The 27,133-nt window shown below is 40.0% G+C and overlaps 1 protein-coding gene across 8 annotated transcripts in view; it reads left to right on the top strand.

Annotated features, from left to right (window-relative positions):
• The window catches only part of RAPGEF4 (Rap guanine nucleotide exchange factor 4), a 245,757-nt gene that overhangs the window by 178,654 nt on the left and 39,970 nt on the right, over nucleotides 1-27,133 (top strand). For 7 of the 8 annotated variants that reach the window (XM_061608471.1, XM_061608472.1, XM_061608470.1 and 4 more), the window contains 9 exons: nucleotides 15-136; nucleotides 2,211-2,394; nucleotides 11,363-11,447; nucleotides 12,826-12,886; nucleotides 14,344-14,420; nucleotides 16,428-16,574; nucleotides 17,409-17,527; nucleotides 21,530-21,618; nucleotides 24,753-24,831. In XM_061608471.1, the coding sequence (XP_061464455.1) occupies nucleotides 15-136; nucleotides 2,211-2,394; nucleotides 11,363-11,447; nucleotides 12,826-12,886; nucleotides 14,344-14,420; nucleotides 16,428-16,574; nucleotides 17,409-17,527; nucleotides 21,530-21,618; nucleotides 24,753-24,831 (963 nt within the window). Of the gene's footprint in view, nucleotides 1-14; nucleotides 137-2,210; nucleotides 2,395-11,362; nucleotides 11,448-12,825; nucleotides 12,887-14,343; nucleotides 14,421-16,427; nucleotides 16,575-17,408; nucleotides 17,528-18,744; nucleotides 18,794-21,529; nucleotides 21,619-24,752; nucleotides 24,832-27,133 lie in introns of those variants that run through there. The other variant, XM_061608477.1, reaches the window with a different exon arrangement.

Raw genomic sequence — 27,133 nt, 5'->3', positions numbered from 1 at the left:
TTTTCCTCCCTCAGACAATGCTGTGTAGGAACAGAACTAGTGGATTGGATAATGCAGCAGAGTTCATGCGTACATTTACGGACGCAGGCTGTGGGCATGTGGCAAGTATTGTTGGAGGAAGGTGTTCTCAATCATGGTAAGAGAAACTCTTGCTTTATAGGAAATTCCTCCCGTTAGATCCACTGCATACATTCCTCAGCAATCTCAAAGAGATCATAGTCCTTTTAGGAGCATAACAGTTTGTGAAAATGTGTAATATATTATAAACACATTAGGTGCCTCTAGACTCAGTATTTTTCCAGAGGGATTCAAGTGCACGGTAGGAAAATTGGTTTGTGCACTTACAGTGGATTAAAGCTCTCTGTTACCCTAGTGCAACAAATCCACTTTTAAAAAGAAATGGGTTTTTTTAATGGGTTGGAGAGTGACAGGGAAATGCAATAAAAAGTATGGAATGAATGAATGATTAGCAAGAAGATGTATAACCTCCCCACAAACAAATCAAAATGAATGTTCACTAAAGACAGGATATCAACTAGCCTTCCCAAGCTAATCAGGATAAATACTCAATAAACAGGTCATCTGGAGGAGCCCATAAACTAGCAAAGTGCTTTTAATTAAGCCAAATTGTGCATGTGTCGAGGGAGAGCCTGCATGTTGCAGAGAGGCCAGGGAAGGGACAAGTGTCTCTGTGTGCGCATGCCTAGTGGTATCCCTACTGGCGGAGGGTAAACTACCCATATCATCAGGGAAAGGAGACATGTTTAGGATCCAACTTAATGATGGCTCCAAGTGTAGCTTTTTATTTTCTCCATAGAAATTCAAGGAAAGGGGTGCAACTAGTCACTTCAGCATCTGGGTCAATTGGCTTATTTTTGCCCCAACTTAACTGAGTTACTACCTGTTTAAATTTGTCACTTAATGCAACATGCATTTAGGTGACCTCAGTACTAATGTGTAAAATACATTCAAAATACATGAATACATGAAATAAACATTACAAAGCAAACACCAACAGCAAGATCCCACTTTGAGGAAAAGTGCAATATCTCACATTGAGTTTGATGGCAACAAGGAGTTTTCGTTGCCACATGGGACTAGAGCTGTACTTGGCAAAGTTCTAAGGTGTGGCCTGAAGGCCATCACCTTGCTGCAGATGGATCTGGTCAGTGCCTTAGATGGGTAACTGCCTGGGAATTGCATCTACCATTGGGTTCCAGGTCAGAAGAAAATCTATCTCTATCTCTAACAATGTAAAAAAATAAGGAAGGAAGTTTGATTGAGGTCCATGCGTTCCTGGTACACAGAAGGTTTGAACAGACCAGGGGTTCTCACATATTGCCATAGTGAAACTGCCAGGAAAAAAAGTGTTCAACCCTCACCTCCTGCCAAAACATAAAATGGGTAGATGCGCCTGGTAATGTCCACTCTGGTTCTGTAACCAAGAAAATAGGGTAAAAATGGAAAGAACAGGGGGGATGATGATGATGATAACAGTTCTTCTATAACTTCCTCCCAAATGTGAAACCAAGTGCAACATTTAAAATATTAAGCTACACTAAAACTATCCAGTAAGGTAAAATATTAATCCAAATGGAATGTTAGTATTCATGTCATTAAGCTTAACTAAAGTCTTTGCAGAAAAGAGGGCATACTTCAAAGTTCTCATAGAGCAGATGTTGCGGAATCCAAAAGTACAAAATAGTTGATTGCTTTAAAAACATGGCCATTCCAGCATTGACAGTCAACACAAATTATAAGCATGTCATTGACTACTGTATTGTATTGCTGGCAGTGGCATTCTGTCCCATGGCCTCGTCAAGACACATTTATTTATTTACTTTATTTACTTACATCAAGTAGTTTTTCCCCCCATCTTGGAACCAAGATGATATACATGTAGTTCCCAGGCAGTCACCCATCCAGGTACTGACCAAACCGAAGAACTGCTTCGTTTCAGCAAGGTGGTGGCTTCATCTGCCTTAAGACCATGCCTTGAGGCCAAGTTATGGGGAGAGATCAGCGAGTCCAGCACTCTGCTGGCAATTGGATGGATTTGTCTATATAGACTGCTGCCTTGTTCATTGAGAACTGTACGTCTGGGCCATGATAAGCTATAATGTCTTCCTGGGAGGAAGGACAGGATATAAATTTAATAAATAGAATAAAATAAAATACATTAATTGTTGACTTCATTTTAATGCTTTCAGTGGATCAAGAACAAAACTTCCAGGACAAATACTTGTTTTATCGATTTCTGGATGATGAGGATGAAGATGCTCCAGTGCCAACTGAGGAAGAGAAGAAAGAAAGTGACGAGGAGCTGCAAGACACCATGCTTCTACTCTCTCAGATTGGACCAGATGCCCATATGAGGATGATCCTTAGAAAGCAGTAAGATCATGAATAACTACTGATTTTGAGACTTATCTCTGAAGACAGGTTGATATATCCTGGACCTTGAGCCTTGTATCCAAATAGATAACAAAGTTGTCAATACTGTATGTATTGGCCTTTACCATAAGTCTTCAAAAACTCTATGACCATAGTCCAACATCTGCCCAACATTTTTCTCCCATGGGTCAGTGAGCAAGTTAGGATAGTACAATTCGACATATAAACAGCAAGAATGGAAAGGCCCATAAAGATACCTTCATGGGCTACCAGCTGGGAAATCCCTGTGTGTGGAAGAAGATGTTACTGTGGACTTTGCCCTTGGCAGTAGTGGTGGGAGCTGCTTGCAGGGGCCAGGAAGGAAGGAGTTGGGCCCAAGTGGGGGAAATCTGCCTCTTTCCCACTTACCTCTCCCACATTGGATCTCTAGATGCCTGCTTGCCTATGTCATCTCCTTTCTCACCCTTGATCTTCCAGAGCACTTCCAAAACAGGAGGGGAGAGGGGGGAAGGGACAGGATGGCGCGGAGAGAAGGGAAAGACCCAGGTGGAGAAGGAAAGAAAGACAGCATAGTAGAGATCGTTGGCAGAGAAATGCAGATGTGATGATCCTTTGCCTAAATTAAAAAACGATAACAATATCATTCTATTTTTGGGAGGGAAAAATGGACCAGTAAAAGCAAAAAATAGCTGAATACAAACCATAACCACATGCCATTTTGGTGAAATGAGATCCGAACTGGCACCAGCAAGCAAACTACATTCCTACTCATCTGCAGGCCTAGTTTTGACTAGATATCATGGCCATATTATTAAAGTTTGTGAGAGGTGTAGGATATTGGCTCTGTATTGGCTTGAAAAATATTTCCAATATGCAAATCAGCACAGCTGCTTCCTTTAACTTGTGACTCTCCAAGATGATGCAAAACTCACATAATTACCATGAAAGAAATAATGCAATTTCAAAAAAAAATGCTGAAAAGATCACTTTGAGCGTTTGATTGTATAATGATGCAGTTACTTTAAAAGGTGCTTTCTATTGTTTCCAATTTGAAACTCACTTGCAAAATGTGTCGCTTGTTTTGACAGGCAACTTTAAAAATTCTCTATTTATTACATTAACTGCATCATTTTAACTGTCAAATGATGAAAGAAAGCCTGTAGTGTTTTTTTTTTTTAAAGCAGAAAATTGGCAGATTCTTGTTGCTATTGGTAAGGTTGGTTTTTTTCTCTTCTTGTTAAAAACATGTGTTACTATAAATGTAAAATTAGCTTCTTTTTTCAGTGCAGCAAACAAAGCTGCCTGCTTCTCAGTGGTAGAAATATATAGTAGGCTCCTTGAAAAATATTTGAAAGCTATGACCTAATTTTTTTATTATTTTACAATTCAAGAATGACAACATAAATTGAATTTTTGGTTTTTAATCTGTATTTAGTTGATTTAGCTGTTAGTGTGAATGCTGGTTCAATCTCATTTAAACATAAATTCAAACATTACAAAAACTATGAATCAAGTGCAGTATTTAACATGGAAAGCCTTATTGTAATATACTGTTGCTGAGTGATGAGAATATGTGTGCCTTCAAGCTACTGTATCTAGTTTTCTAAGGATGCCCAACTAGGCATGTCATGAGATTTCTCGTAGTTTTTAAAAACACTAATAGCAGTTTTTGGGAAGCCCAATTCAGATTGCAGGAAAAGCAGGTTAACCTTTTTCCAGCACCATTTCCCTGATTAAAATTATTCTTCTCCACTCGGCTATTTACCCTGCAGGGCGAAACATACAACAGGCTCAGCATCAACACCCAACTTGGTTGGGCAAATCCTGGGGCCCATCTTGTCTGCTGTTGCACCTCTTGTGGTGGTGGCAGCAGCAGCAGTGCTGCTGTTGCTGCACCTTGCTGTTTCCAGTGAGCTCGCTGGTTGGCTGACTTACCCAGTGTTGGCATAGGAATTAGTTAGGATGGAGTCAGGGCATTGCTATTTTTTGTGCCCCATAAGCATTTGATGCCCCACTGCTATTTTTTATGCCCTTACGGCAAGCACAGCTTACATATGTAGGATCTGTGACATCGCATGCAGATACAGAGGGCCTTTGGTTGCTAGGGTTTCATCTGGAGCATTGGGTCACACCTGGCAGAGCAGGAACCTCCACACTGTGTCTGCTAAACTCTGGGCAGCAAGATTGTAGGAGCTGAGGTTTAGGGCTTCCTTTACCAAACTCAGGTTTTTTACATGTAACCTATCCTTTAGAATCTAAATTTTAGGTTCTAAGCCTGGGATGGGGAACCGGTGACCCTCCAGATGTTGTTGCCAACTCCCATCATTCCCAACCAGCATGCCCAGTAGTTAGGGATGATGGGAGTTGTTAAGTCCTAAGGGTACCGGAACATGTCATTACAGGCCCCTATACAGTGCCTGGCATGTTGATAGTACTGTTTGAAATACATAGCAGTAGTAATAGCAGCAGTAGATCCTAAATTTTCTGTTCCAACAGGTTCCTGAGAACTGACTGCAAGGGCTATTGAATAGGGCATTGTTTTCACTGATTTGTATTTTGAATTTTTTTAAAAATTGCTATGTTTTAAATGGTTTTATTTTTATAGTTAAACTACATTTTAATTATAACTTCTGTGTGTTTTATTGATATGTTTTTAACTGTATTTGTTTTCATTATTGTAAGCCGCCTTGAGTCCCAGTTCTGAGAAAAAGGCAGAATATAAATTATTATTATTATTATTATTATTATTATTATTAATAATAATAATAATAATAATAATAATAAATAATAATAATAATTGGCTGCCATCTTGCTGTCTAAACCCTGATTTTTTTTTCCTTCATGGATAGAAGTTTTTCCAAGCTTATAGTCAGAACAGTGGAAAAGCACAGTAGTGGTTATGTGCTGAGATGCATTCTTTATTCTTGTCCACACTGCAGCAGCAGAGAATCTCAGTGTCTGTGACCTTGATAGACTACTCAAGCCAACCATGTTTATCGATCATGTAATTTCACCCCAACTCTCACTTCCACTAATGTGTAGCTTGATCCTATATCTATCTCCCATTTATTATCCTGAGTATAACTAGGTAATAGGTTGCTGATTAGTTTCCTGCAGAAAGTAGGTCTTCACACAGCAGGATCATAGAAATCTACATCAAGGGTGCACCACACTGGTTTATAGAAGCTACGAGGCCTAATATCGTACCATGTGACATCTGGAGAAACAGAAGTCTAGGATGCCTCCGCAACAAACTGTATGACATTTTCACTTGTGTTAAAGGAAAGCTAAAGCATATATGAATCCAAATGACATATGTAATAGTTATGCAATTGGACTGTAATGCAATTGGAATTTAGGAACTTATACTTTCATGGCTACTTACCAGAAACAAAACAAAAAGACACACACACCCCAAAATACAAGCATATACATACAAAAATAAAAAGCACATCTAGAACCGCATTGACAAAATATAGCCAGCAAAAGTTATGAAATAATAACAAGATTATATCAATTCCTTGGCATAGTCATTAACCAAAATGGAGACAATAGTCAAGAAATCAGAAGAAAGCTAGGACTGAGGAGGGCAGCTATGAGAGAACTAGAAAAGGCCCTCAAATGCAAAGATGTATCACTGGACACTAAAGTCAGGATCATTCCGACCATGCTATTCCCGATTTCTATATATGGATGTGAAAGTTGGACAGTGAAAAAAGTGGATAAGAGAAAAATCAACTCCTTTGAAATGTGGTGTTGGAGGAGAGTTTTGGGGATACCATGGACTGTGAAAATGACAAAGATTGGGTGTTAGAACAAATTAAACTAGAGCTGTCACTAGAAGCTAAAATGATGAAACTGAGGTTGTCATACTTTGGACACATAATGAGAAAACATGATTCACTAGAAAAGACAATAATTCTGGGAAAAACAGAATGGAGTAGAAAAAGAGGAAGGCCAAACAAGGGATGGATTGATTCCATAAAGGAAGCAACAGATCTGAACTTGTAAAATCTGAACAGGGTGGCCCATGACGGATACTATTGGAGGTCGCTGATTCATAGGGTCACCATAAGATGTAATCCACTTGAAGGCACATAACAACAAATGCATAAAATTAAAAACTTAAGCAAGTCTTAATTAGGTGCAGTTTTTAAAAGGTAGTAATGAAATCGAAGAAAAAGAAAGGGTAACATTTTGCAGGGCTGTGCACAGACCCCCTCTCCACTGGAAGGGGGCGTCAGGTGGACCTGCCTGCATTGACCTGGGGACCACCCAGTCCAGCTTGGAGCCACTCCCCAATACATTTGGGGGGCAGGACTCACAAGGGGGAAAAACTAATTAAACATATGGTGGGGTAGGGTAAGGAGATGTTGCATTCCCACCCACCCACCCAGCCAACTGAGAGCAGGGTCAATGTATCCTTTGCAATGCTATTTTATAAAGGGCTTTCCTACAGCATCACACAGGAGAGAGCAATCCTGGGAAATGCCATTTTGCAAAACCAAGATTGCCCCTTCTCTTTGCAAAACAACATAGCAAAGGAGGGAGCAATCCTGGGTGACATGTTTTGCAAAGGACTTTCCTGCAGGAAAGCTCCTTAGAAAACAGCACCCACACCCACAGAGGATTGTTGTCTGTGCTCATCAGGCAGGAAGGAGAGCCACAGTTGCCTCTTCTTCCTGCCTGATGCCCCACTTCAACAGCCCCGGATTGCTCTGGGTCATCAAATCCAACCCATAGTGAACTGTGGCTGTCAGAAGCCAACACGGTCAAGGCCCCAGAAGTCTGAATGGGCCTGATTTGGCTTGCACCTTGGCCCTCAGCCAAATCCAGTGCACAGCCCTAGCATTTTGACCTTGCCTGCATTGCTCACCAAATATGCAAATATAGCCATCTGAGTTGTGATTATGACCAAATATGACCTTCCAAAGAGGCTCTTCTCTCTGTTCCACGAACAACTGAAGTGGATTTGGTGGGAACTCAAGAAAGGGCCTTTTCAAGGGCTACTTTTCACAACTCCCTATCAAAGGTTGTTCTTCGTTGATGACCTTCTGCCAGGAGGCAAAATTTAATTTAATTTAAAAATTAAAAATTTAATTTTTGACCTAACTGAGCTGATTGTTTTGGGAGGTTTTTTTTCTTGCTGCCCAGTGTATTTTCATTTATTTCTGCCATTTTAGTGGGACTTTTTATCTAATCTACTCTTTACACAGTTTTATTGCTTATCTTTACGTAGATTGGTTATTTTCTTTTGTGGATTTGGTTAATGTTAAACTGCCTTATGGAAAGGTAGGATACAAATGTAATAAATGAATGAATGATAAAATACGCTTTCCAGTGGAAAAACTAATCATAGCCTGTTCTGTAGATGAAAAATAAAGCAACAAAAAGATTGCATTTCAGCTAGAGATTCACTTTTATATCTTTCCTCATTTTGCTTCTCTTCTGAGCTACTTTTTCATGTGACATAGGGACTTACTAAATGTATCATCTACATTTGAACTGTTTTACATCCCCAAACTAGCCATGTTTACTTGGAAGAAAAGTCCACTGAGTTCAATGAGATTTACTCCCAAGTATATGTGCAGAGGATTACAATATTTTTTAGAATGGTGTAGAATGCTGCCTGAAAGCAAACACACATGATGGTGACCAAGGGTAAAGCACTAGCTGGGGTAATCTTTCCACATATGTCCCATGATGTGTAAATACAGTAATGTCATAAACTAGTCTTTTCACTTGGAAGGTCAGCATGGCAGGGGGCCACTAACCACTGGCATACTCAGTCTGCATGCAGGTGGGCTGACCTGCATGGTAATTGGTAAGTGCAAGTATATAGGGGAACCAGTCTGGTGATTAGAATGTTGGACTAGGACCTGGGAGACCAGGGTTCAAATCCCCTCTCAGGTTACTATAGCTGTACCAAAGCAGCTTATGTAAAAAAAGTAATTCCATCAGTTTTTACACACAAAAATTGCAGTTTCCTGTGTGTCATCATAAGTACACACCATCGTCGACTGGGCTTTTCAAACATTACAATTCACCCCCAAAATCCTGACTTTTTGTAGACTTTTCCTCTATGAGCTATTCATAGACCAGAAATTAAAAGTACCTTTTCATTCAATACATTCCAATTTGAAACCCCAAAACCACTTTGAGAGTCTGGATCCAGAAAAGTTTAGCAAGTCTGTTATAGGCACACTTGATGAAAAATGTCTTTCTTGTCAGATCTGTAAAAGTCACTTTATATTTCAAATGACCTTTTTCAGGGCTACTTCTATTTAAATAAGAAATTCCAGCCCATTTCTTTTTTGGCAAAGATGAAATATTGTAACTGCTGAGTGAAAAGATTGCGGGGTAGTGCCACACACCTTTCTCTTTCCCTCTCTCTTTCTCTCTTATACATTATTTATAGTCTGTTGAAAAGAAGGGAGCTTAACACAGAGAGGCATTCACCCCTATTTAGTGTGACTCTTCTGACTAGGACAATGTGAAATTTCTTGAGTTTTGAAGCATCTCACAGCAATGTCAGCCATTTTGCAGAATTTTTGTGAACAGACAAAAAGCATGCTATAAGAATATAAGAAAAGCCGGGCTGAATCAGACCAAAGTCCTATCTAGTGCAGGATCCTGTGTCCCACAGTGGCCAATCAGATGCCTTAGTGAAGCCCAATAACCAGGGCATCACACAATAGCCCTCCCCTGCTGTTGTTCCCTAGCAACTGGCAGGGCATTTTCAAAAGAAATCTTACTGGGTGTCCCTTTTTTCATTTAAATGGCTTGCACATGAAAGTCTCTCTACCCTGTACAAGCCCTGACATTTGAACGAGGCAAAAGTGGTTCAGACTAAAACAAAACACAAAACCAGGGAATGAATACAACCTTACAAATGCATTTACACAAGTTACTAGCCTAGAAACATTCTTAATAGCCTGCCCGCCCACCATTACAAAGCAAATTAAAATTAAAAACTGCTGCTTAAGATCCATGCCCTCCTGTAACAGAATTCTTACGAAAAAAGAATGAAGAGACAAAGAACCAGACATAACAGTGTACAGGGAGAGAGATTTTGTTAAGAGTTTTTTTCAGAAAGACTGCTAATTTGTAATAACCCTAAGAGTTGTTGTGTCATGTGCTCTCCTGTTCCACTGTTTTTATATGATTTCACTAAAAATTGATAACTCTAGCCAGTGTTTCAGTGGCTTCCAATCTGAATTTGTGTCATTGATTAAATTTTATGTGTCTGTCCATTTGTGTCCACTGGGTGTCCAAAAACTAGGACTGAGTGTCCATTCAGACACACAACTATTACTTAAAAATGCCTTGGCAACTGGTATTCTCAGAATCATGGTACCTCCAAGGTAGCAAGCCAACTCCCCCCCCCCATGTGTGTGCCTTTGTTATGCAATCACACCATACAAGCATGGGATTTAGTACTTTGCAAACAATTGAGCATATTGAGGGTTTTTTTAAATAAAGTTTTTTATCCTTAATTCCATAACGTAGTCTTGAAATTGTATGGGCAACATCTGAACAAAGGGACTGAATAAGATTTCAAGCTGTGAGGGGTGAGGTACAGCTCGGCACCTCTCCCTATGATATGTAGAAGCAGAATATATTTCAAATTATGTAAATACACACAATTTGCATAATTTATGCAGGTCAAAGAATGTACTTGTTCTTGGCACAGAATTTGTGGTAGCTTCGTGTATTTTTTTTTTTTATGCAGAATGTATGCGGCTCTGCCTAGTCCCCTTCTTCTTGGTTTTCCAAAGGGAAAGCAGCCGCCTCTGCAAGTTGGACTGGACTGAAGAGGGAGAGGAGGGCAGCAGATGGGAGCAACCTGTGTTCTGTTTAAGACCCTATAGTTGTGGTTAAGCATGATGCAGAAAGCATCTTTTGTCTTCCTTCATCTCATAGGATGAAGTGTCCCACTCCTTTCAGGAATGGGCTGTGTGGTTGATGGCTGACTGGAAATAAGAACATTTCATTATGGAGCCTGTTAGAGTAATTGAGGAAACTGAGGCTGCTTATGCAAGAATGTCAGTGAGACACGATCTCATACTTTGTGTATAATGCCAAAATGTCAGCAATCCTGACAGTCCTTTACTCCCGACTCATCCGTATGCTGTATCACTTACTGTTAGGACTGTCAGCTACTCTATCTGTCTGTCTGTCAGTTGTATGGGTTTAAATCAATTAACTAATTGTTTAAAGAATTGTTTTAAGTTATTAAACAGCTGTAAAATAGCTTAAACTTGTTTAAATACAGATAGCCATATGCCGTCCCCTTCTTGTCAAGGAAATGTTAGATTGGAGTGTGAAACTGGGGTAGTAGGAGAGATGAACAACTCTCTTTCTCTGCTGCTGCTCTGAAAAAAGGGTCAGCTCCTCTACAGCTGTATGTTGGGCAAAAACTGGGAGATCCAATCATACATACCCTGCTTATTCGAGAAGTGTGGCCCTGGAAAGATTAGCTTTTTAAAAAGAGTTTTACTATGGTGATCTGTTTTGATTTTTAGTCTGCCATCTGCTGCTTTGGGGACTAAATGTTCAAAAGGCCATATACTATAAATAAATAATATAAGCAAAACTATTTTAGACAATACTGTCAATATAATGAATTAATCCATTTGCAGAATACGTATAGAATAAGACTGCAGGATGCTCTTTTTACAGAAGCAATTTGTTGTAAAATCAGTGAACTGTGGTCCCATGGTATGGTCTGAAAGCACACTTCTTGCATGGTCTGGTCAGTGATGCCTGGATGGGTGACCTCCTGTAACCACATGTATGGCACCTTTGGTTCTGTCATGGAAGGAAGGTAGAGTATAAATGTAAATTTAATAAATAAATAAATGGAAGACAATAAACAAACTCCTTTATCTCATATCACCAAACGGTACACTTAAATTCAGTTAGTGGTATTGTTGTTGTTTGAAATGTGTGTGTTTTTTTATAATAGGCCTGGCCAGAGAACTGCTGATGACCTAGAAATTATATATGAAGAACTTCTACACATTAAGGCTTTATCTCATCTTTCAACAACAGTGAGTCTTGCATATTTTATTACCGATAATGGTAGATGATAAATATGATTGGGGCCGAGTCATGCCTAGCTCCATGTGGGTACAAAAGGGGCATAGAAATGGAGTGTGACTAGTGTTGGCTCATCCCATCCACCCACCCTTTCTCCTGCCCAACAGCAGCACTCTCTCTGTCTCTCGCATACACACACACACATACACACACACACACACACACACACACCATGCAAATCTTTTCCGTCCCCAGCTGCTTCTCATTGGTGGGACTCAACTATACACACATACAGTACACGCATGATAGTGGCTGAGTGGGCATGTGGTGTATGTGTGTATTCTCCACTGCACTGGATTTTATACAAAGGATTTGGCCACTTTTGAGGTTGATGATGATGCCACAGCATTATGTCAGATGTTTGGGCCTCTCTAGACATCCTTTTTATTGTGCATTCACAATGATTTGTGCTCATTGTGTCAGGGCAGTTATATGCGATCGTGCTTTCAATACCGTTTCTGCCTGCAAAAGTTTTGGGGCGAACATACCGCTTCATATGTATCAGTGCGTGCCCCATAACTTCCTGCTGAAACCCTGTAATTTTTTTACCACAAACATTCCTGGGTTGTTACTGTATTTTTTCGGTCCTGATTTTGTTGCACTATAGCAGCCTTTCCCAACCAGTGTGGCTCCAGATGTTGTTGGACCACAACTCCCATCTTTCCTGACCATTGGCTATGCTGGCTGAGGCTGATGGGAGTTGTGGTCCAACAACATCTGGAGGCACACTGGTTGGGAAAGGCTGCACTATAGTGCAAGACTGTCCTCCAGATTGCAATAATATTGAGAAAGCATGACAAAACAACCAATAAAGCAGAATGACGTGCAGACTATCCATTATAAATCCGCCACTAATGCATCATTTTTGTGTCAATGACATTGCAGAATACAGCTGCAAAAACCCACTAAGCTGGAAGGGGCCATACATACATGATAACAACAACTGTGGTGTGTGTGTCTTCCATATCATTGCAGTTATACAAATAATTTGACCTTCTTGGGGTTGATGATGGGGATGATGATGCCACAGTGTTATGTCAGACTACTGTTCTCCATTTTCTGCTAAATGCTACCACATTCTGTAGGGGTCATCTATCTTCTACACAACATTTCTTCTCTGCCATCCACAGTAGATGTAGTAGTGATCCTGCCCACATGAAGATGCTAAGATTTTTGTTGCTGCTTTCAGTGGATGCCTCACTTCTTTTGGAACCTGTTTTGGTGCTGTGTCTCCCCCTTTCCCTACCCTTCATATGAATGTATATGTAAACACACAAATCAAGGATGTGAAAACAAAATTATAATGCTTGTTGTTTGTCTTGCTTGAAGGTAAAGCGGGAGCTAGCAGGTGTTCTAGTGTTTGAATCGCATCCCAAAGCAGGAACTGTCTGTAAGTGAAATTAAGTTTATGACAGGTTCACACTTGAGTATAATATTCACCAAATTACTTTTGGCATCGCAACTGAAAACTCTGGACCTGAATGCAAAAATAAAAACAAAACACCCTCAGGAATATGTTGGGTCATTTGTATTGGATTGTATCCTGTGTACATGAGTGGTTGAGCACAAGATTCTTCTGCCTGATTTTGGCAGTTCTCCCCTCCTCCTACAGTTTTGTATGACACAGCCCACAAAGTTTGGTGGGTCTGCAGGGGTACAGGGGGACTGCAGGGAGGAAGCGGGGGAAGGAAAGATCTGTTGCGTGAGCTGCCTTCTGCTTGCACAGCCTTGGATACAAGCAACCAATTATGAAGAAACTGAGCGATCTGGTGCAGGACTTGGCTCTTTGTGAATCACAGGAGAGGGTTTAAAGTTATGTTTTTGTTTTCTGTGGGAGCGACTTGGAAATGTATAGGAAATGCCCACTTTATATAATTTCATGCTTATTTTAGACATATTTATTTTGAACTTTGTCAAACGGATCTTAAAAGCACATACTTCCAAATAAGTTTGCTTAGAATAGCAATGTTAAGTTGGGCCTACACGTGCAGGAGAATGCTGTGGCAAAATCTTGAGGTGGTCAAATGGATTCCACCTTTTTAGACTGCAATAGAAGATGCAGTTTTGAATGCTCCCCCATGCAAAAAATAACTTGCAAGGGGGAAAAAAACCCTAGCACATCAGAGAGAGAAGTTCTAGCTTAAACTACTCTCTGGTGGGCTAGTTTTCTCCTTTCAGGGAGTTTTAATACATAGAAACGTTGAATACTCACCTGTAGTCAGAAGAAGTGGTTTTGCCCATTCAACCACCTCAGAACTCCACTACCTCAATCTGATGCATGTTTAGATCTGCCTAAGATGCATTCATCTCTTCCATAATTGCTATAAAAAACAAATAGTCCCTTATATATGCTAAATACGTATATGTGTTTGCTTCTAAACCTTGTTTAAAAGTGGTTTTGCTGCCTACCTTAATTTACTTATGATAGAAAAGACCACAAAAACTACCTTCATAGAACTGTATTTCATGTTGTCCTTTGTAAGAGATTAAACTTTCTGTTTTCACTCTACTAGTTTTATTCCACATTGTACATATTAATCATTTCACATTTACATTACACATTCTGAATAGTAATCAATAAAACAATAATGTTTATTAAGTCTAATAAGACAAATGAATGACTGTAAAAAAAGAAAAGAAAGGTTGAATTTCATTAATTTCACCTGAATGAACTTGGAAAATGTACTGTCACTTAAATCGCTCCCAGAATGAAGTGAGGTTGAACTGTATCATAATCATTGTCATTCTAACGCTGAAAGAAAGCGCTCAGTTTCTCAATAAATAAATCACTTGGCTGGCTCTCCTTACTGGCCATTTTACCTTATTTCCTCTCTCTCTCTTGTGTAGTATTCAATCAAGGAGAAGAAGGAACTTCTTGGTACATTATTTTAAAAGGATCAGTAAATGTGGTCATTTATGGCAAGGTACTGTCTTAACATTCTTTTATTTTGTGTATGTGTGAAAGAGAGTGTGTGCATGCACTATGGATGGGATCCACTTGGTGCTGGTTTGATCACATTCTTTCAAACTGACAGGCGGTTCTGTTCCGTGCTCCTTTGTTTTCCAGGATCTTCTGCTTTTACCATTTTGGTAAAGTCAGTTTCATGTTTGCAAAGTAAAGTCACATGCTAGTCACTTTCACTTTAGCAAAGCAAAGATGAATGCTAGTCAGTTTCATGTTAGCAAAGCAGAGAAGAAGCCAGTTTCACATTAGCAAAGATCTGGAGTGGGGAAAAGCCGCAGAAGCTTGTAGCATCCAGGATCAGTCCACAAAGATAGCAAATGTGTGAACTACTGGGAAGTCCAGGGCCAAGTTTGATTTTAGTGAAATTCTTGAACATACATGTGTGTTTAAGAGTGAAAATGTTTGTTTTCAACTCTGGAAGCAATAGGTGTTTCCAGCGGTGGCTTTGTACTAGGACTTTCACTTATACAATGCCGAGTACCCTATTTTCACTTAGCCCTCCCCATCAACTTCAGCCCTCTGCACCATATTTTATATTGTTCAGCTTTTAATAGATGGCGGGCAGGGGGCTGCAGTTGGTGGATGGGTGAGGATCAGCAAGCAGGTATCCCACCTCATGTGAGCAGAAGTGCTTTCTGGTAGCACAACACACTTTATATTTTGATAGGCCCCAACCTTGATCAAAATTTTGTTTTTAATTGCTGTAAACCGCCCAGAGAGCTTCGGCTATGGGACGGTATATAAATGTAATAAATAAATAAATAAATAAAATTAGTTGTTCCTAAAAATCAGTTTTAGTCACCAGGAGGGGCAGATTCACATACAACCCTGGTGCATACATTGCAGGTATAATGAGATATGGAAACAAGGGCTAGGATCACAACCTCCTTCCCTTCCCATCACACAAAGAACCTGGTATGTGAACTGTGTCTCTTAACATATAAATATATGCATGAATAGACCCTTCTCATACAATCTACCCTAACTTGTCTGATTGCTTTCAATAGGGCTTAGGCATAAGAAACTTTTTCTGGATTGGTGAGAGGCCATCACTTAGTGGTAGAGCACATGCTTCATATGCAGAAGGTCCCAAGTCCAGTCCCTGGCATTTCCTGCTAGAACGGCTAATTTGTGGCCGTCCAGATGGTATTGGCTTTCATCTCCCATCAGCCCCAGCCAGCATGGCCAATAGTCAGGGTTGGTGGTACTCGGAGCATCTAGAGGACCAAAGGTTAGCCACTCCTGAGCTAAAAGGATCAAGTAGGCAGATGATGGGAAAGACTTCTGTTCAAAAGTTTGGAGAGCCACCATCAGCCAGAACAGTGGATCTGAGTTAAGCCAAATGTATCACTCAGCGTAATCAACAACTGTGGCTCCTTTTAAACCTGAGGTTATACAGTAATTTATATTATTATTTTCAGACTGTAAGCCGGTTTGATTACATAATTTTATATAAAATGGTATAAAAGGGTTTTCAATAAAATGAGTTGTGTTTTCTTTGGTGTCAAGAAAAAGCTAGATCTTATAAATGCCTTTGTCACTGAAAACTGCATGAGGACAAATGGGACTTGAGTTAACAGTGCAATCTGATAGTAGCCCGGAATATATATCAGAGACTGGCAGTTACTGAAACAAGGCTATTATTCAACAAACTTGATTAAAAAAAATTGACTTGAAAAAAATTGAAAGTTGGCACCATTAGTGGAGCCAGAAGTCTGTCTGTCTCTGAGTCAAACTTTAGAGAACAGGCCCCATTCTTTCTTTGCCCTTGTCTTTCTGTAGTATTAGTAATAACAGCTGCCATGTATTGTTTCCTCATCATTATTTTGGCTGTTAATTTCCTGCCAGATGCATTTGTTATAGTATTTGGCTTAGAAATCCCATGTTTGCACATGGAGCTTCAATGGAACAAACTCTAAATTACAGTTTCTCTGTGCAAACGCATTTTTGATGTTGTTGTTCTTAGGGCGTGGTATGTACCCTGCATGAAGGCGATGATTTTGGCAAGTTAGCATTAGTGAACGATGCTCCAAGGGCAGCTTCCATTGTTCTGCGTGAAGATAACTGCCACTTCTTGAGAGTTGACAAGGAAGACTTTAACAGGATACTCCGGGTAAGTTAAGTGGTGAAAAGAGGACACCAATCTATTTGCCCAACTTAAGGGTTCACTGACAAATGCTGCAAACTTTTGGCAACTGGCGGTCAGTTGTTGCTCTACTGCTGATGTAAAGACAGTCATGAGAGATGATGTCATCTCTCTGGCAGTGCGAGACTGCTGAGCTTTGCAAAAGTACTGTGTTTACAGAGTGGAGAAAGTGATTATGACTGGAATTTGCTGTCACTGTTATTACTACTGGTAATGGTAGTGATAGCAGTATAGTGCTGATAATACTAATCAGAATTAGTTAAGCATTAGTAGGGAATCTGAATCCAGTTTTAAATTGGAAAATGAATTCAGTTGAAGTACTAATGAAATATGAGGTGGAACCATCCTGTTGAACCCTGAAAAAACAGATCTGGAAAGATGGATTAATTTTCCATTGAGCCCTGATAAAAGGGATGTGTGTAATACTTTAACTGTAATGCAAGAAGATGCATGGACAGAGTAAAGGCGAAAGTAGCAAAAGTTGGTTAGGCTGCTTAAATCCCAATCTAAACTGAATAAAGGATTGTGATATGCAGCCATGGTGACCCAAAGGAAGTTGATTGCATTTCAGTCACACTGAAATACTTAGGTCTTGAGTATGTTGCAAGTTACAAACAAATTGCCCCATTGACGCCAATGAGACTAAAGTGAAACTAGCTTTCACAAATGAGGTCCCATATCTTTATTTGTCTCCTGGGAACGTAGAATCATAGAGTGATTGCCTTCCAGTATTCATTTACAGTAGTGCTTTTTAAAAGTTGTTTATATCTATTGTGTTAATTATTTAAAATTATCTTTCAGGATGTTGAAGCAAACACAGTAAGACTTAAGGAACATGACCAAGATGTCTTGGTACTAGAGAAGATACCTGCAGGAAACAGGGCTTCTATTCAAGGAAACTCACAGCCTCCTCAGCACAAGTATGATTTCATTCCACAGTGTCAATGCAAGACTATGATTAATGTTTCCAAATGATTTCATTTAACTAATAGAGTTTTCCTTGGATCTTTGAAAGAATGCATTGTGCCACATTTGAAAAGAAATTGCCAGCTGGCCACATGCTCTGCAGTGCACAATATATCAACTTCCAAAACACATTAACTGTGGCCTTTTAGCTTTGCACAACCAATTTTCTGCAGCTCTCACTGTAAATATTCACAATGTACAAAAGCGTTTCACAAACTGTAAGGAATGTTGTTATTAAGCAGAGCAATTACTGATGAGCTTTTAAAAGCACCTTGCTTTATTATTAAGAAAGCATACTTTAATTTTTTGGATTTCAATTCTAATAGTGCACATGTATCCCATTATGCACTCTTCATCAAATTGTTTGGTCCAGCTCCCACAGGTTAAGAACATAGGATGTGCAGATATGCTGGCTTTCATATTGAGAACAAATTGGATATCTGTCTTTTTAAAATAGAAGAAAAAATGCGTTATTTTAATCTGCTAATGAAAATATCCAAGGAGATGGCATAATTCAGAGTCGCAAAAACTGCTAGGACAGAATGATTCCTTGTAAAAGTTTGCTGTCATAAGATTACCTGCCACTTTAAAGTGCAACTTGCATACATTATTAACCTTATTTATTTACCTAGTTCAAAACTGAGCAGCACTATAATATTGATGCTTAGCAAATACTTATTGGTTGTTTTTGTTCATTTAAAACATTTAATCTAACAACAACAATAAGCATGCCCTTCCTTCCAAAAGCCATATTGTTGACACTAAAATATATAAGGAAGCTATTTGATGCATGAGCCTAGCCTGTCCCCATAATGAGGATCTCCTAAAATATCTAGAAGAAATAATCAAGAACTGAAGTCACACCTGGCTCTCCTTGAAGCCAAGCTTTTCTCCTGTAGGGAACAATTCAGCCAGTACGGCTAAGCTTTGCTGGATAGGGTTGTGACTCTTCTTGGGCTAATTAACAAATTATACTTAGGAATGCCCCATTGCTGTTCCCTGCCTTCTTGACTGTGCCTGGATAAATTACTGTTGCTGCTTAGGCACCCTGTGCTCCTCTAGGTTTGATTCATCCTGTATTCTCCCCCTTATGGTTCCCATATCCTAGCCATGTTGATCCAGATCTGTGTGTAGCAGCATCACTCTCTTCTTTCATCCTCTATCCTTCCAGGCACTCCAGTTGTCTCCAGATGGGCTTTTATCTCTGACTCCATCTTTCAGTATGTATCCTTTCATCTCTTTTTGCTTTGCCCTCATCTGATCCCCCTAACAATTTCCAGTGATCCCTTGAAGAGGGAATGGTTCTTAAACACGTTTCTGTAGCATTGATATGTCCAGAGTATCAGAAAACCAGAACTTTGTCTGGACAAGGCCTCCGATCAGAAAATGGCTCCAGAACATGGGAAGTAATAATAGAGATGAAAGGGCATGCTCAGAATACCTTTGGCTCACCAGTGAGTAATCACAAGCACATTCCTCGCATCTGGGATAATTGCTCCCAGTACAGAAGAATGGTGTCCAGGAAGCTTTTGGGACTGGCTTCTCTCATTTAGAAATGTAAACGCTGGGAAATGCTTTAGTTTGGGAGTGCATGACCTGAAATGCACTTTGGGTCCATTCCGTGTTCCCCTTCGCTTCATCTCTGCTGCTACGTGCTGAGCCCCATTTTAAAGGGATATTGGTTTGAAGAGCTAACTGTGAAGACCAGCCTGCCAACTTTCTCTTTATGGACAATCATAGCTTCTCTTGACTGACTGATCTTTTGCAGAGTGTTGCTGCCAACTAGTCTTCAGGCACTGCAAGCCACTTCCACTGTTTCATTTTCACTTTAATATTCAAAGTGCAGCAAAGCAAACTCTCTTTCTCTGCTTCACTCTCCAAGATATACCCAGTTAGTATCTCTGCAAGGATGTGCACTTGGCTTAACAAGGCTTAGCATTCTTGGGACATCAATGCAGCTCTTCCCACAGGGCTGGCAGGTAAAAGGACTGTGTGATGGCCAGTGCTCAAAGTGAGAAGAAGCTCCCAGGAGCTCAGCTCCACTACTTATTTCTCAGCAGGAGCTTTTTTGGGGGGAAGTTTCCTATTTTCCCCCTCTACTTGAGTGCAGTAAAATGATGCAAAGTTATAAGAACCAAGAGGTATATTATAAGAAACCCATATACTGGGAGAGGAAATAGGAGACCTTTATAGACGTTCCTATTTTTCAGTGAATCTCAGTAGCTGAGCGCTCATATTAAAGGAGTGTCAAAAGGGGCCCAACCCTCTTATCTTTACTGATGGCTCTCTTAGTTACTGTTTTTGGAATGCTGCGGGGGACATGATCTGGCTAAAATTGAAGGGAGGGTATGGATTTCTTAAGAGGCTTCCTTTTCCTTCATAATTTGAGCAATGAAACAGTAGAGGCCACTAATTTTTTTCATAATTTTGATAATCTCTAAGCTCTTATTAGTTCACACGTGGCCATCACAAAGCATGAATGGCCTCAAAAAAAGAAAAAAAGCCAAATGGAAATCACAGAAGAAACATAAGAAAGCCACAAACAAAACTAATATAAAGTATCTTAAGAGATTTAATGGCTCAGGTCTTGAGCAGCTTACCACAAGCAAGGTTAGACCATTAGGCAGAGTGAGGTGGCTGCCTCAGGTGGTGGGTACTGGGGGTGGAAGGGAGCTGCTGTAGCAGCCCTTCCAGATCTTCTTTCTGAGCCTCCCCCCCTACTGTGACAGTCTAGTCTGCTTCTGTATATAGAACAGGGGGGCACCATCTTGTTTTTCTCTTCAGGCAGCAAAAGGACTAGCCCTGTTCAGAATGTACACATTTCACATCCCAGCTAACCCTAATAGTATGGCAGGAGCCATATTGTCTGTAATTTTGCTTGGCTCTCTTCTTCACTTTCGCTGATCCACTGGACTAAAGCCCCCACCTGCTTGCCTTCTTACATACCACTATCGATCCAGGGGGTGGCACTGCCTCTCACTTCCCTCCTCCTTAGTCGTGGTGTTGCCCTTGCAGAATTCAGCAGGAAAGCAATGGGGACAAAACTAGAATTGGTTGGCTCTGCCTGTCATTGGCTCTGGCTCCACCTACTGTTGGTCTCCCTGTGTTCCACCCTACCAGTGCCAATGGGCACCAGCCACCACTGGAACGATCTAGTGGCAGATGCGTATTTGCTGGTATTTATCACAATTGCTTCCAAAATTCCACTGCTCTGCTACCTGTCAATCCTGTTCCTCTCTCCCTTAACAACCAAGCTGGATTCCTTACACTTTTGATTGCCGACTTTCTTTTTGCTCTTTCTGAAATTAAAACTAATAAAATGGGTTGTCAGATATTATTATTTAATTAATTAATTAATTAATTAATTTGTATCCCGCCTTTCTTCCCAGCAGGAGCCCAGGGCAGCAAACAAAGCACTAAAACACTTTGAAACATCATAAAAACAGATCTTAAAATACATTTAAAAAAAACAGCATTAAAAACATTTTAGAAAACAACCTTAAAAAAGGGTTAAAAACATTATTAAAAACATGTTAAACAATTCTGACACAGATGCAGACTGGGATAGGTCTCAACTTAAAAGGCTTGTTGAAAGAGGAAAGTCTTCAAAAGGCGCCGAAAAGATAGCAGAGATGGCGCCTGCCTAATATGCAAAGGGTGGGAATTCCACAGGGTAAGTGCCGCCACACTAAAGGTCCGTTTCCTATATTGTGCAGAACGAACCTCCTGATAAGATGGTATTAAAATTATATATGCCATATTGGTAAAGGCATGCTAAAACCAATCAAAATATATACTATAAAAATATACTACATTGGATATCTTGCTTACACTAAATCTTTACTTACATGTGTGGGTTTTTGGTTTTTTTCATTACACTCATAATCACCCTCCTCCTTCCAACCAATTCAGAGTGGTATTTTAGATCACTACGTATTTCCTTTTTCCTTACTCAGATATATTGTGATGTCAGGAACTCCAGAGAAAATTTTAGAACACTTCCTAGAGACGATGCGTCTTGAATCAACGCTAAGTGAAGGAACAGGTAGAATGCTTACAATAAAAAAGTCTGTGTAATTGTAAATTAGTAGAAGTGATTGCTGCAATCCTGCATTCCAAACTGCTTACATTACATTTAATGGGGATTTAAGCAGCCAGATTCCCTGTGCAAGATTGCAGCCCAAGCTTGCATTTGTATTGCATTCAATTAGTATTAGAAGTAAGCTACATGTCTGGCCAAAACAATCTTGCTCCAGTGACCTAGAACATTTTTGAGGACATGATCTGGAATTGTGTCAAGTCTGTAATTTCTGTTAGGGACATTTTATTTCATTTTCCAAAACTTTTTATGTGACTTCACTTTTGAAAGCATTTTGAAACAGTCATTTTCCAAAATATCTTGGGGCAGTATTCCATTTGTTAGTGTATGATTTGCAATTTGAACCACAAGGTTTCTCTCTTTGCTTATAAGAGCACAAACATCTGTAATCACTGGGTTTTTTTCTTTTGCATTAGCTTAATTTTTTAAAAAGAAACATCTAAAACAATTTGCTGTTCATAGTAGTAAAGAAAACAATATCTTGGCGAAGATCCATTGGATTTTGTACACATTCCACTGAAAGACATTTCCATGTGTTAGAGAGACTCAGGGAGCACAAAAAAAATGATTTGAGCAAGTTGACTTCACGGAGAATATCCAGGATTAAAATGATTTCAGTGTTTGATTTATAAGAGCCCTCCAACCAATGATTTGACTGTTTGGTTAATTTTTTTAAAAAATTAGCCCCCAACACTGAGACTCTATTGCTGTTTCATACGCCTGACCCATACATGTAATCATCCCAGATCCTTTTGCTTGCCCCATACCTTCTTGCCAACAACATGCAACCTCCTTCTGGCTAAATGCATATAGATGCTTCACCTATTTTGACATCTCATTTCCTTTCCACTTTCTTCCCTCTACCTTTCTTTTGCTTATGCTTATGCCTCCTCCATGCAACTTTCTGTTGAGGCTCTACTTCATAGTCCACTTCCTGGACCTTATATTTGTGTCCTGTCCTTTAGTTCCCTTAATTTCTGTGCCCTCTGCTCCCATGGCATAAAAACAGCTTAGCCAGTGGCTAAAGATCTCAAATGTTGTCTGGCATCTTCTTGTGGCTGGTGCCGCTTTCCCTCTGAAAGAAAGAAAGAAAGAAAGAAAGAAAGAAAGAAAGAAAGAAAGAAAGAAAGAAAGAAAGAAAGAAAGAAAGAAAGAAAGAAAGAAAGAAAGAAAAGCTTTGTGGAATCAATTGTTTTGAATTCACCTCTCCCCCACAGGCAAATTCTGGTGAAAATCTATGAAAAAGCAATTGTTTTCTCAGTATTGAAAACTGTACCTGACATATTTGGAAAACTGTAGGCACTGTTTTTATTTGGTCTTATTGCACCCCTAAGGTGCAAATCTTGATGAACAGCCATTAAAACATTCCTTCTTCCATTTCAAAAGGTGGGGCATATTCTTTTTGTTTAAATGGAAAAGCCAAATTTTTCTTCCAAATTTATATTCCATTAAAGTTGAAAACTTCTGGTGTGGAGTTTTGGGAAATTTCACTGGGGAGGTGGGGGCAGGAAACAATATTCTGAAATGATGGTGACAAGTGATAACAATGGAAAAGGAGAATATCCAGTATAGACAAATGTAAAATTCTGAGGTAGATTTCCTATTAATAGATCTCTTTTAGTGTAGCAGGGTGGATCCAGTTGTGTCCCTCTGCTGATGGACGATTCTTTGATCAAGTGAAGTAGCAAGGGGAGGAAGGTAATTTTCATTGATTCTAAATCCACCCCAGAAATCTGGGTGTGTGTGGGAGGCTGCAGGAGAAAGAGCGGAGTTTGTGGAAATCAGATCTCTCCCTTTCTGCCCACAGAAGCATCCACTGGATCTGAGGATCTTCCATCCTCAAAGGGACACAGTTGGGTATAACCAGTAACTCTGTGAACCAATATTTTGCATTCTTAGTTTGCATGGAAGATGCTTAGAATTTAGAAATATCTTGAACAAGAAGAAAGCCATTTATGTATCACACATTTCTGTATGACCTCATTCAAACGCTTGGCAATGGATAAACACAAAGAGCCAGTTAATAAGTTAGCTCTTGTGTATTTAATTACTTGTGTGAGTGGTCTACCCATGTGAACTGTGTATTATTGGAGGAGGAAACTCCTAGAAGATAAGAGATTGGGTTTCATGGCAGAGATTGCAGGTTTCAGAGCAAGGCTCCTAAGCGTGTTTAATTGAAAGTAAGCTCCATTGCCTTCAGAGGGGCTTACTCCCAAGTAAGCCTAGAAAACATGCCAACTTAATGAAGGTACCTAAAATGAATCTTAAGAAAAGCTTGGATTATAAATGTCATGCATAGTAATTTGTTGAGTGTGTACTAAAGTTCTTATGATTCAGTTGCTTTGATACGATACTTTGCATCAATAGAAATTGGTTATTAAAACAGCTAATGTAATTAGCAAGATGGTTTATGTATGTTTGGTGCACATACTGCTCTTCCCTTTTTATGCTTGTTAGATTTTCAAATTTATATACTGTTATTTCTACCCAACAGAGCACCTCCTCCCCCAAGTGGTTTACAATAAACGGTGACTTGGACCCAGCAGATCACTTGTGTGAATGGAAAGCACTTCTTTCTGTATAAGGGAGGTCTGGGATTTAAACCAATTCTGCCCCCTGCAGATGCAGCACTCTATATTCCATTGACTGCTATTCCGGAAGGTTCCCCAACCCTTCAAATTAACCTTTGGGGAGGGCCTGTGGGTGAAAGGAGGAAGCAGAAAAGCCCCATTTCACAAGCAGAATGCTCCTTGGAGTTCTCAGGATCCAGTACAATTAATTTACAGTGCAATACTATAAATTTATATCGACATGTAATTGCCATTACATTCAATATGGCTTAATCCCTGGTAAATGGGCATAGTACTGAAGCCTTACCTGGGAATAAGCCCCATTGAACTCAAAGGCATGCATAGGATTACACTGTTAATATATTACTTTTAATATGGAAAACACATCTGATGTAACGTAAGTCTTTTGTGCTTTTTAGGGTGAAAACAAGATCTTTCACTGAAATGGAAGTTATCTTGAGAAAGCGTGAGAGCAGGAGTATAACGTTCTGTTACTTTTGATTTTCACAGATGCTGGTGTACATGATTTTGTTATGATGCACTGCTTATTCATGCCAAACAATCAGCTTTGTCCAGCTTTGATGGCTCAATATCCTTTTTGAAATAATAATAAAAAAATTACTTTCCTTTTCAAAGATCACCCTCATCAGAAGCGAACATTGCCAATTCCTTAAAGGCAAATAAGTTCAACAAATAATTGCAATGGGTCAAAGTATTTAATGATATATAGTCCAGCCAGCCTTCTTGCACCTGAGTAATCTCTGCCTGAGAACAATTTTAGCCCATGTCTAGACTATCCCTCTCCCTTACCTCTTAATATTTTTATTTTGTCCTTTATTGCTGCATTCTATATACAGCACATTAATGTGTTTCCTGTGCATATGCTCTTCCTTCCAGAGTGAAATACCTTTGCTGTTTTTCGAAGTAGGAGTGAATTTAAATATATTGGGCCCATTCTACCCACACATGTGGACCTATGCAGCCTATAAATTAGACCCGATGTCCTTCTGAAATGCATTCGGAAGGGAAGAAGGGACACTAAGAAAGAATTGTTCCCACAAGTCTACATAGAGTTTTACTCTTTGGCACGGATTGAGATGCATAGCCTCTTTGGGGCTGGAAATAAGGCTTAGCAGTGACCAGCAAAAGTGGCACTGGAAGCATAGATTGTCTTTCTTTTGGAGGATTCAGTTCTCATCAGGCTGTTACCTTGTCAGGTATAAGAGGGCCTGATCTACTTGGCTCCCTTCTGGTAGAAAGATGAAAGTAGGCAAGTTCCAGGAATATCTCGTGGCTGGGTTTAGCTAAAAGAAGGTGTAGACAGGTGCAATGGCATACTCTTTCTTTTGTTCTTTCTTTTAAAAAAAAGGCACGAACTTGAGACAAAGGCTGAAAAGAGGAGCAGCTTCTTGACCAAACGGTGGTTAGTTGAGAGGGATTTGTTTGTTTGTTTGTTTGCTTATATCCTACTCTTCCTCCCAGAAGAAGCTTTAACAGCAGAATAACAGACAGAGCCTGTGCACCTTAATCCATGCCAAAGAATAAAACTCTGTGTAGACTTGTTCATATTATCCATAATATAATTTTATTAGGTATTTTCCTATATTTTTATTGCTGAATTAATTTGTAATTGTTTATAATTGGCATATTCCAAGAATAGGAATTACAGGAAGATTGTTTACACTTTGTTCACTTTTTTTGAATGTGAGAATTTGTGGTTACATCATATGAAGGTAAGCAGGGCTGGTGTTAAGGGTTGACATTGTTGGGCAGCTGTCAAGGGGCTTCATCCCAGTAGGGGCCCATTGACAAGAGCCCCCTAGACCTGCTGCAGTGAGGAAGTAGATTCACATAGGGAGGGGGGTATGGAAGGTGTCTTGCCCAAAGGCCCTCAAAAACCTGGAGCTCATGCTGAAGTCAAGCAGGAAGACAAGAAAGAGAAACAACTCTTGGGTCCATTGGCCCCTTCCCATTTTGTTCCTGTCAGTGCAGTGCTGCAATTGGTTACTCACAATTATGTCCTGCTGTGTTCAGCATGGCTTACTTCCAGGACAGCGTGCATAAGATTGCAACCTGTGGGTATCATGATGACACGTGTTTCTAAACTATTAAGCCATCTTGTTCATAGAGCGAGATCCACCACAATGAATGGAACAGCTACCTCAAGTCTAATGCTATTGGTAAACAGCATGTGATTGCAACAATTTTCTATATCAGCTTGCATAATCACCCTGGAAACCAGATCTGTTTGAGCTCTATTGTGGTGCCACAAATAGCAAAAAGTAATTAAAATCCATGATGAATGTTGAGCAAAGCAACAAAGGCTATACAAATATAGTGTCCGGTCCAGAGCCGAAAGAATGAGGCTGGAGTGTGTGTGCAAGTAAATCTCGTTTTATTAGAGTAATGGATACATCAAAGGCATTGCGCTTCATGGAAACTATACACTAACTCACTAAAGTCCCTAACTATACTCTAGACATGCTCTGCAACGTGAGAAGGAAGTTGACTCAACGAACCCCCCCTGGGAGCGGCAGGCTTATATAGGAAATGTTTTCGAATGTAATCTCTGACTCCTTCGTAATTCCTGCCTTTGCCCTGTCCGTTTCTCGCGGTGGTGGGAACGGGGAGACGGGACATGCCTCCAACTGCTCATCCGAAGACACCTGCTCCCGAGCAACAGGCTCGAGGTCAGGGGGCGGTGCCACACTGGAATCCTCCTGGGAACTGCTTGGAAAAGGAGGGACTGGCACTGACTCTGAAGCTTCCCCCCACGTTCTCTGCATCAACTGGGGGCGGCGCGGGCAGCTCCTCGGAAAGGGCATTACTCATGGGAACTGGCTGGAGAGAAGGTTGCCCCCCTCCCGTACGCTCCTGCTCAGACACAACAA

Source organism: Rhineura floridana, chromosome 2 (assembly GCF_030035675.1).
Source record: "Rhineura floridana isolate rRhiFlo1 chromosome 2, rRhiFlo1.hap2, whole genome shotgun sequence".
Classification (NCBI taxonomy): domain Eukaryota; kingdom Metazoa; phylum Chordata; class Lepidosauria; order Squamata; family Rhineuridae; genus Rhineura; species Rhineura floridana.
The sequence above is the reverse complement of the archived record's forward strand: the minus strand, read 5'-3'. Positions and strand labels throughout refer to the sequence as shown.